The following is an 11959-nucleotide window of genomic DNA, read 5'->3' on the forward strand; positions in this document are numbered from 1 at the left end:
AATTTGTATAAAAAAAATGCTTATTCTTAAAAGTATGTTTTACTTGGATCAAGTTTTAGAACAGTTGGTAGCTTATTAAAAATGATCGTTTATAAATTTGGTTCCTTTGGATATTCAATGCAAGTTCTTTTGGAAAATGCAGCCCAGATTCTAAGGTGAATTCTGTGTTTAAACAGAGATATTTTTGTTCCTTGATTGTAGAACTGTGGCCAGGAGCAATGTCGTACGCACCAGGACTGTGCGCTGTGTAACAGAACCAACGCCGGGGTACTGACCAAGGAACAGTGTGAAAAAGAGTGCTCCCATACCACTGCCGTCGACAAAATCAGAAGTGTGTATTAAAATTAAAGCAGAGTTTTTTTCCTTCGTGCATCTATAGATATTGTATCAGTGTACTGTATTAAAGAAAAAATCTGAGGATGTGCATAGAAAGTAGTAGCTATGCAATTAAGAAAAAAAATCGGAATACTGTAAATTCCTTAGTTTACACGAGAACTTAATTCCGTGATTTCGGATCAAATTGCGAGAATATAAAATTGAGAACACGGAATTTCCATCCTTATTTCTTATACTTTACAACTCTTAGAAAATAATAGCGAGATTTTAAAATCTGCGAAGGTCCTTCTCGCAATTTTACGCAGATATTAATTCCTTGGGTTTAATTAGGAATCTACAGTAACTTCTAAAGTCTACATTGTATTTTAAAGAGATTCATGAAAAGTTTTTCATTGCTCTTAATCTGTTGATATTAGGATGGATTTCTTAACTACTGAGTTCATTCCTACTTGTAATGCTGTATTCTAATAATAATTTTTCATGCTTAAAAATCTGTTATTTTTTTTCTCATACATGTCAAAATTTGTTCTATATGTAGCAGATGTATAGTGCAGTACAAATAGAGATTAGCTAATAAGTGAATTGATTGCAAATGGAGTTCAGTATTATTCAATAATATATAATGTAACTAATTGAAAAATGGGTAATGAAATTAATGTAGGTTTGAATGAAACATGACTGTTTAAAATTTTACTACTGTAAATTCCTTATATTTCGCGAGTACTTAAATCCGCAAACCCTCTGTTTTGTATCAAATCACGAGAATATAAAATCACGAACGCGGAATTTTTATCCTTTTTTCCTACAGTTCTCAACTCTAAGAAAAATAATGCTGAGATTTTTAAATTCGCGAAGGGTACCTCTTGCGATTTTTTTCGCGGAGATTAATTCCTCGCATTTAATTAGGAATCTACAGTAATGAAATTTGATCATAAATGTAATTAAAATATTCCCAATTTAATTAATTTTACAGATGGCATCACTAATTGCGAATATGTAGACCAGAATGGCTGCTTTATTTACTTTACCTATTTCTATGACGATGATGGCACACTGAGGGTAGAAGTCCAAAAAGAGCCAGGTGGGTTTCATATCCCCCCCTTCATTATTTATTGTTAGGTTATTTCAGTAGGTAAATGCTTATTTGTGTAGACTTGTTATAAAGACACATACATGTACTCTCTGTGATTCAATTTCATTTCAAAAATGAGTATGTAAAAAGAAAAAAAATTGAAAACAAATGATAATGCTATTATATTTACGAAATAATTGAGGGTATTTTTTTAATTTGCACAAATTTTTAATGAAAAATTTTGCCCAATAAAAGATTTTATATGTGTCAAACTGTATCACTCAAAGATAAACCGTTAAACTATATGAGATTTGATTTTGCATATTTATTGCGCAATCTTCAGAGTGTCCCCCCGAGGTCAACGTCCTTGCCATAGTCCTGGGGGTGATAGCGGGCATCGTGTTCTTTGGGATCATCCTCCTCCTGATCTGGAAACTATTCACCACCATTAGTGATAAGAGAGAGCTGGCCAGGTTCGAAAAGGAGGCCATGAACGCCCGATGGGATACGGTAGGAAAACTATTTTATTTACGCTTTTTAAGGGTATCTAGTTTATAAGTGAAATCTGAACTAATCTACTGTATGCAGGGATGATTTTGCCCCAGTGTTTTGTATACATAACTACCCTCATTGTCAGCCAGCAATTTAGCAAATTAAAAATCAAATTGTGATTTTGAAAAAAAAATGTTTTTGATGTAAGTTATTTAAATTTAAGCACCATTCTGAAAGGGCAGATTTTAAACATGGTTAAATTTAATTGAGCAAATAAAACTCTGCCTATTAAAATTAAGAAGGCTATAACTTTGTATATACAGTAGTACATGTATTTCAATAATTTCAAATAATTTTTGTAAATTATCAATTCCCACCTGTTAGGCCTACATATTTCTAGTTATCAGTTGGCTTTATACAAACGATGCAAAAATATACACATTAGTGTTACACATACATATTTTTTGCATGAGCATGTATGTTGTTTTTAATATTGTTTCTATGGAAGAATTGTCCTAGAATTGTAAGTGGTAATTTTGACGAATGTAAATTTTTAATATTGTTGTTGTTAATTTTGAAAGTGTCATTTTTTATGAATGTAGGTGCTGCAAGTAGAATGTGTTAATTTTGAAGATAGAACATATTTGATATTGCATGTGTTAATTTTGAAAATTGGAATATTTAAGATAGGTGGTATTTATCATGCAAGTTGTAAGTGTTAATTTTGAAAATTTTAGGTCTTAATTTTGAAAAATAAATTGCTTGACTTTGTAAACAAAATCAATGCATGTTTCTTTTCTCTTTACTTGATTCAGGGAGAGAACCCAATCTATAAAAAAGCTACTTCCACATACCAAAACCCGGTGTACGGAAAGAAGTGAAGGCCGGCTCTCGTGCCATTCGTATCATAATATGTTCATCATGTTAGCATGTACCAAAGATGTTAGATAGATAGATAGATAGATAGACAGATAATGTACTCATTAAAACAAATCTCAAACGATTCTGCATTACAGGGAGAAAATCCTATCTACAAGCAGGCTACATCCACCTTTGTCAACCCCACCTACAGGCAGTGAGAACCCTCGTTTACAGCAGAGGGGGGAAATCAAGAACCCAGAACAGCCATGGAGATTATAACATGCAGCTAGGCAGGAATAAAAAGAAAGCGAAAAAAATTTTTCCCCTGAAAACTTTAAGTGTTACAAACTTTTTTATTTATTTATTTTGGTAGCAGCCGGGTTAGTATAGTAGATGTTTATTGAGGGATGGTGTTTGTTTGTTTTTGTTTATTTTGTTTTGTTTTTTAGGAGGGAGGAAATGGGAAAAACTCTTAACAATTACTATGCTAACTCTTACTTGAAGCGAGCATCATGAAGTGGGTAGCATGATACTAATCATTAATACTGCATGACAAGTAGACTTCTTTCTTATTGACTTAATTAACTTAACATGTAACTTTCTCTAAAGTTTACTCACTTTACTTTAATGGGTGTAATTAATAAAGACTTTTAAAATAAAAGATTTAGGGGGGGGGGGGATGGGTAAAAGAAAAAGGTCAAGGGGGGGGGAGGGGTTGATTGGAGGGGTAGGGAGGAAGCATTGGACAAGCATGATTTTTTCCTTCTTACTGCATGTTATCTTCTAGCTGGAGAAGGTCTTGATTTTCCGATGTCATGACTTTCAAGCCTGACCTACTACTGGGTTGTCTTAGAAGGTGTGTAGTGCTGGCTTGATGCATGGATTAACTCCCTTGTCTTTGATGTAGTCATACAAAATGGCCCACCTGTATCAGAGATCATTCTATGTTGCGTTTTCTGATTCGTTGGGTATTTTTTCCCCACCTTGTTGTGTGCCATTGAAGAAAGAGAGGAAAAAAAAAACCTTACGCTGGATGATATTATCTAGAACACCAAAATTTCAACGCCATTTTGCTGTTGGATCAACTTTACTCGCAGCATTTTAACAGTTTAATCTTTTTGGTTACTACTTCTTGTACTCTTCATTTGGATTGTGTTTAAAAATAGAAAGTTTCTTGTTGAATTTGCAAATTCACATTTGGATTATTTTGTGAACACAGAAATAATTTTAAATTCTCAGAAAAATCAACTGGAAACCTTATATCTATTTTTTTTTAAAAAGTTGATTGAACAATCTGAAATGTGTTGTACACATACATATTTGATTTTCATAATTTTCTTCTCTGTGTAAAATGGAATCTTATGTATGCTTGTACATGTATAATAATATTATTTAAAGGTACATATAATTTCTGTGATTGTATTCCTATTACATGTACATACCTGTTCAGTCATGTATTTATTTTTTATGTTTACGGACATGTAATGTCCTCATATAAAGTTTAAACATTGTTTATTAGCAGTCAAAACAAAACCCAGTAACAAATGTGCCTTTCTTGATCTGACAGAGATTGTAACAGATTGTAATACATTGCAATACATTGTAATACATTGTAATACATTGTAAAACAGCACAATTGGTTGATAAATTATTGTAGTGAAGTGAGAATGCTGTCGTGATAATTGAGATTTGAAATGCGAATTTCATTGCTGTGTAAAGATTTTTAGATGTTTTTTTAAAGATGTGAATTGTACATGTTTTTTTCCGTGAAAATCAATGTTACATTTTGGATTTCAATTTTTTTTATAACAGTGTTGTTTGAATTAAAGTGAGTGGTTTTTTTTTGGTTTTTGAGTAAGCATAGAAGGTGTCCTTTATCTGATTTTTTTTGTGTAAAAAAATGATGAGTAATGATTAGTAGCCAATTTCAAAATAATTGTGAAATCCATTGTTTAGTTGTCAACGCCTTGCTGCCTAAAAGAGAAGTGTTAATCTGGTGTTCAAATCAATGTGAAGGCAAAGAAATTTTGGTATTTTATTGAATGGAATTAAATAGAAAAAATGACTGCCAGTGGAAAACTTAATAGAGAATAATGTTTTTTTTTCAAAACATTTTCTAAGATGCATGAATGAGAAATTACCTACTTGAAAGGTTTAGAGATGAGAAGTTAATATTAATTAAAAATTGGATTCAAATGATAAATACTCATTTCATTTTAAACTTTTTATGTCTAACACATCAGAACATTGCAGTAAATGAGGTTCATTTATTTGTAGGCTTTTGCTTACATGTGTTATCGCTAACTAAGATATTCAGCTCAAAATGGTATAGGCCTACTTCGTGCATGATGGCTAGAAAGGATAGTTGAAGTCCATTACTCACCAAAAAGTTGTTCATTTTTAGGATATATTTGGTTGATTCGACTTTTCTTATCCACTTATTTGTATGATATTATGATATTTTTTAAAGGTTCAGATATAACATTTCAGTTAATTTTAGTATTGTTGTAAAACAATCATACCTATAAAATGTTGTAACGAAATGTTCAATCATACGTTGTTGTATATATGTATTCAGAAAACAAATCTATAAGTAAAGCCAAATTTAAATTATAAGAAATTGATATTGACAATTAAAAAAAAATCTATCCTGAAATCACTATTGTACAATTGTATAATGAAATCGTTGATTATATTCATTTATGTTATAGAAGAATATAGGACCTTATTATTTTATGCTACACAATCATTTCTATGCCATTCTTTAGGATGCTGCTTCAATGTTATATTGATAGTCATTCGAGTGATTTAATGTATTCGTTTATTAAGCATTTGAAATGGGTGCAAATGTTGATGGATTTTCATACATGTATATATATATTATATGTTGTTATTTTGCGCTTTTATTTCGTGTTTTCAGTACCAAGGTTGTGTATATTTTAGAAGGAATTTTTTTTTCTATGCGAGAGTGAACGATGAGAGCAAGATTCTGTAAAAATAAGAGATTAAGGTTATTAACACACTGTATTATGCAGACAATATCTACATTATGTACATATGTTTTGGCCAGTAGACATATGATATGAACTTTTTTTTTTTAATTAAGTTTTCAAATTTCAATGAAAAGTATATAGAATAAACTCTTCGCAAAAAATTCGAAATTTTTAATTCAAGAGTTAATATACAAGTTATTTGATGTGCATTTATACAGACGAAGGGTTTGGATCTGAATCATTCATCTTTTAGTAATTTTATTGTTTATGTGCTTCCACTCTTGATGTATACTGCATACAATTTTATACGAAATAAATATCTTGTAATACAAAACACAAGAAGATGTCATTCATTTAATCCACAGGAGGGGATGGGAGTATAACGTTTAGGGTTATACTGTTTGTCGAAACGATCATGAAATCAACCCGTGACTCTGCCTACAGTCACAAAGTCAATTTTAGTCATTTTTATTTTATAATTAATTAAATAATTTCCTTTACTATCAGAGGACATGAAATTGTTTTTAAGGAATAAGGAATCGCTCTTTGCTGATCAAATAAGGTCAGGGTATGATAATATTCAAAGAAGCTCAACCGTATTTCACATCACTACATGTATATTGAAGGAATGATTACTCTTTATTTATATGTGCATAATTTTCAGAAAATGTTCATTATTAATGAAAATATTGACATTTTGAACAACTCATTGACAAAGCAGAGCCAATAACAACCCACATTCACTGGGCTATTCTACATTGTGAGAAATGTCCCCCTAATCAAGGTGCAAGATGGATCCAAATTATGAGCCATCACGGATAGTTTTGACAGGCAAGCACGCCAAAAAGTTGCTTGATAATACTATCAAAGAGTGTTTCATATACAAATATTTCCAGGATTATGTTCTTGGAAAAGACAAATTTTATGCTGAAAGTTTCAACAATGGCATGAACATTATTCAAGACAAGAGAATTTTATTAAAAGATAACCAGTACAGATTTCGTTCTAATCTTGCTGTATGTCACTGGAACGAGAATGTAGACAGGGCATTTACATCAGAGCTACGCTCTCGAGATAACAGTTTTTAGATAGAAAAAAAATCTCAAAATTATACTTGATTATTTCGAGAGAAAGTACGTCACAATAAGGATAAATCAAAACTACCATAACCTGTACTTAAATGCGTATCGAAAAATGTAATGTATTGCCATTGCAGATGAAAACATACTAGGTAATCAAATATTACAGAGCTTATCGAGATGAAGCATCAATATATCACCGTATGACACCACTACCATCATTTAACACAGTTAACGATCGATACTAAAATATAGTATTGTATCAAATGAGAATGACACAATAAAATATTGAATCATTTATGATATCCTATCATTTGATACAATATGATAAGGTTAATTATCATATTGAACAATAAATGATAATAAAAAAATCGCATGATACAATATCGTATCGTATCATAAAATACGATAACATTGTATTATAATGATGCTAAACAATATTGTATTATATCATATGATACACTTATGTATTATATAAACCGATATTTTCTCATCTTATATCATACAATACCATATCATAAATTATTATATTATGTGATACATTATCATATTGTATCAAAAAATATAATGTTGTATCAATTAATATCACGCCATATTATATCTAATTATGGCATTGTATCATTTGATGTGAAATGGAATTGTGTTAAATGATATTTAACGGTATTGTATCATAACATATGATAATAATATCAAGTGATATAATACAACATAAAATTCTTTAATACAATATTGTAATTTTACTATTGAACAACATATGACAATGTATAACCATATGATATTATATAATATCATGATATGCAATGCAGTATTATCTCAAATGATACAATATCATATCATCATAAGATACAATATCATATCATTTGATTCAAAAACCTATTTAATGCCCTATAAACAAATATCATATAATATGATACAATATTGTTTGGTATGATACAATACAATATTGTGTATAATGTGAAGATATGATTTCATACAATACAAAACCATTTGATACAGTACATATATGATGCCTATTATAGGAATAGAAATCACATCAGATAAATTAAATATTAACAATCACATCCATCAAACAATTTTGAGTGAAGTAGGACAGGCTTTTCTTAGAATCCATAATGGAGATAAGGTTCTGTATGTGAAGCTTGTCGTACCTATCATTTATAAATCATGAGCTATAAAAGTTTGCAAGGATTGCATTTTTCAACATTCAAACCTGTTTTGACCTATCGAAAATAACTTACACCTCCAGCATTCAGATAATCGAGATCAAGCTCTATATCTAAAGCTACTTCAATATTACCAATACGCATCACCATTTGTTTTAACCGTTCACTATAAGTGTGATTAAACATTTTACACACTAAAAAAACCTTAACCTCCTTCAACATCCGAAACAGATGGTTCAGATTTTGCATCCACGTCTCTTGAGTGCATCAGTAACTTAAGATCTAAGTTTGGTAAAGACAGATCTAACAAAAACTTGGGTATGACCAACAAATTAAAGGTCACCAGCTCCAAAAACTTTAACTTGCTCTGAAAACTTAACTTCTTCCAGCATCCAAAACCTTTCACTCAGATTCAGCAACCAAGCATGTCGAGTATGTCAGTATCATTTATGATGCACTATCGTGCAAGTGTGGTGAAGATAGGACCAGAAATAACTAATACATGTCAATTAAAGGGCACCTGCTCCAAAAAGTTTTACCAGGTCCAGACGTCGACGGCGAAGGTATAGCATAAGTTACACCAACTTCGTCTCAGGTAAAATGCAAAGTCCCATAGAACATTCTGAGCTGTGTAAACAAATGTAGATGTAGGCATAGCGTCGGAGGTCTTTTTTTCTAAATTTTGTATTTATTTATCTTTAAATAGATGACTTGTTATTCATACCCTTAACTTTGCTATTCATACTACCATTATGACAGTTGTAAAGACGCGTGTCATGCTACATGTATATGTAACACCTGAGGCGAGTTCGACAGAGCAATCGCTCGCGAGCGCTCGCCAAAAATCCCTATACCCGCAACACAAATTTTGGCGAGCGATCGCGAGCGCTCGCTCTGTTGAACACGCCTCTGCATGAGGTATTTAATTGAAATGAATTTAAATCGATCACGTGATTTATCTGATATGGTAACCAGACCAGGAAGAAGAAATACTAACAAATATTTGGAAATCGCCATGTTGGATCACATAGGTTTGTAGAAAGATTTTTCAATACATTTTTTTCCATTTTCAAAATCGGTCAAGCGTTTACAAATTATTCATTGAAATACGTTTCTTTGTTTTAATGGTACATGTCTAAATATATATGAAAGTGACACTTTCATTGGGTTTTTTAAGGACCTTAGGGAGAGCTTTTGACAAAAATAGCCCTCAAATCAACGTTAATGCATTTTATTAACACGTAATTCGTAAATATATATATATATATATATATATATATATATATATATATATATATATATATATATATATATATATATATATATATATTTGGAGTGCTATATATATTTTGCACAACGAACTTTTTCATGCAAGTACTAAATATGGTTATAGGAGCACACGTCAAGTTAAGCAACAATTAAACTACCAAATCGAAACATGTAAAATATAAATTTTATAAACCTATTGAGTGTATTGCTGTTCTATTACGGTTCTATATCTATAAACAACAACAGAAGACAATAGAAGACAGTCTGACTGAGGATAACTATTTTTATAAGGGTTCCAATAGATTTCTACAAAAAAATGTCGAGCTTCGTATTGTTTTAAATGGACTTTTAAAACAAACTTTACGTGGACAGTCAATTACAGACTTTAAAAGCGTTTTCTTCATTACATGTACCAATACTATTTTTATATTAGAAAAAGTTAATATATTCCAGAGAAACGTTATGAAAAAATATATATATTCTCTTCGCTACATTGCTTTCAATTTTTTTGTTATTCACCGATGACAGATGTTGATTTTGATGGCAATAAGGTGACGTTTTCATTGATCTTCTTAGTTCAAGGCAAATTTAAACATCATTAATTTTTTGAAAGCACTTGCATTGATATCAGGATATAGTTGCAAATTAATACATTTCTTTACGATTCAGTAGAGCATATTTCAGGTCACTGCCTGTTATATATTTTTTAACCACTTAAAATTTAACGTAAACTTAAACTAGTCTTTTAAACCAGCCCTTTAAAAGTCCACCTATAAATTTAGGTCATGTACATTGAAAATTCAGCCAATAATTTTGCTTTATCCTTTTTTTTTTTTTAGATCTAATCAGCTTAAATTTAGGGGATCAAGCTATATTTTGAGTATGGCCTCTAGTGCCCAGGATGTACAACGTTGTACCTTGTGTAAACATGCCGTGGCCCCTATGCACTGTGACACTTGTGGTATAAATATATGCAAGGATTGCGTCGAATATCATTTCTCCGATGTTTCAATAAAACATAACGTAGTACCACTTAAATACAGAGGGTCCACCACTGATTATTCAACATGTTCCGAACATAAAACAAAGCAACGTGACTTGCATTGTGAACAATGTAACATATCTATCTGTTCGAAATGTACTTCCTCCATAGTTCACCGAGGCCACAATTTTCTTTATATCAAAGATAAAATACTTGAAAGAAAAGACAGAGTATTAGAAGATTTGGGAGAATTAGAAGAGTCTCTTCATCCAAAGTATAAAGAAATATCTTCCAACATTCAAGTTCAGAGAGATGTTTTAACGAAAGGCTCTCAAACAGCGAGAAAAGCTATCAGAAAACATGGAGAAGATTTACACCAAGAGGTAAACAGCATTATTACCGAACTGAAATCTGATCTTGATAAAATGGAATCAAAACAACAGACTTCCCTAAATAAACAACACAATGAAGTAGCAGAGACAATTTCAAAAATTCAAAAAAGTATTGCTCGTCTAAGAAAATTATCGAAAACAAATGATGAAAGCTTGCTCCTATCATACAATTCCAGGAATGCCGAATTCAGAAATTTACCTCATGAAATTAAAGTAACACTACCAAGCTTTACTCCTAACCAAATAAACAGAGAACAGCTTCATAAACAAATCGGTTCTTTGTCTTTCACATTAGAAGGTCAACTTTGCACCAAAGAAAAACAAGGAGTTAAGTCATCTCTACAAGACAGATTGCTGCCAAGTAGATCATCCACCTTAATAACAATCGAAACTGGCTATCGGAGTCTTTACAGCGTGTCTTGTGCAGGGGATGAAGAAATATGGACCTGCGGTCTGGACAACATCATGAAACTCTACAATCTTCAGGGGGAACTGGTGAAGTCAATACAAACTAAATCAGGGAACCTGCCACAGGACATATCAGTGACAAACGATGGGAAGCTAGTTTATGTTGATCACGAAGACAGATCTGTAAATTTGGTGAACAATAAAAACATAAAAGCAGTGGTTAGATTACAGGGGTGGAAACCTCGCAATGTCTGCTGCACCTCCTCTGGTGGCTTCCTTGTGATGATGATAAAGGATGACAACAAACAGTCAAGGGTCTTGCGTTACACAGGAGGTTCTGAGAAACAATTTGAAACTTTTGAGTTCAATGACAATGGTGACCGTCTTTATTCATCTGGTGGAATGAAATACGTAAGTGAAAATAAGAACCAAGATATCTGCGTGGCTGACAATAAAGTTCATGCTATAGTGGTGATCAATAAAAATGGAAAACACCGATTCTCTTACACTGGTCCTCCGTTAGCTTCCAATGAATCGTTTGATCCAGTTGGCATAACAACAAACAAATACAGCCAGATCCTGACAACAGATTGTAGCAACCATCGCATCCATATCCTAGATCAGAATGGGCAGTTCCTCCGCTACATCGACAACTGCGGCTTACATACTCCGTGGGGTCTTTGCGTCGACACACACAACCGTCTTCTTATTGCCGAATCAAAGTCTGGTTTGGTTAAGAAAATAAGATATGAAATGTAAACAATATCGATGTAAAGCGTTTATAATTGCACAGTATATTTTTAACTTTGATTCCAATACTGAAATTTTTTTTACCAAATAGTATGAACTGAAATTTTTTTGGATGAAATGCATTGAACTGAATGTGTGAACCGGTCAGTTAAATTCTATTCA

General features: G+C 31.9%; 2 protein-coding genes across 6 annotated transcripts in view; both read left to right on the forward strand.

The window, feature by feature from the left end:
- Positions 1–4829, forward strand: part of LOC105322492 (integrin beta-1-B-like) — a 28599-nt gene extending 23770 nt beyond the window's left edge. For 3 of the 5 annotated variants that reach the window (XM_066072600.1, XM_066072597.1, XM_066072599.1), the window contains 4 exons: positions 202–331; positions 1310–1417; positions 1752–1918; positions 2716–4829. In XM_066072600.1, the coding sequence (XP_065928672.1) occupies positions 202–331; positions 1310–1417; positions 1752–1918; positions 2716–2781 (471 nt within the window). In that variant the 3' untranslated portion in view covers positions 2782–4829. 5 annotated transcript variants of the gene reach the window in all.
- A 3982-nt stretch (positions 4830–8811) lies between these two features.
- LOC136272404 (E3 ubiquitin-protein ligase TRIM71-like) lies at positions 8812–11959 on the forward strand. Its single transcript, XM_066073918.1, has 2 exons — positions 8812–9027; positions 10105–11959. Exon 2 carries the CDS (start codon positions 10148–10150, stop codon positions 11804–11806), a length of 1659 nt encoding a protein of 552 aa, XP_065929990.1. The 5' UTR covers positions 8812–9027; positions 10105–10147; the 3' UTR covers positions 11807–11959.

Source organism: Magallana gigas, chromosome 10 (assembly GCF_963853765.1).
Source record: "Magallana gigas chromosome 10, xbMagGiga1.1, whole genome shotgun sequence".
NCBI classification, from domain to species: Eukaryota; Metazoa; Mollusca; class Bivalvia; order Ostreida; family Ostreidae; genus Magallana; species Magallana gigas.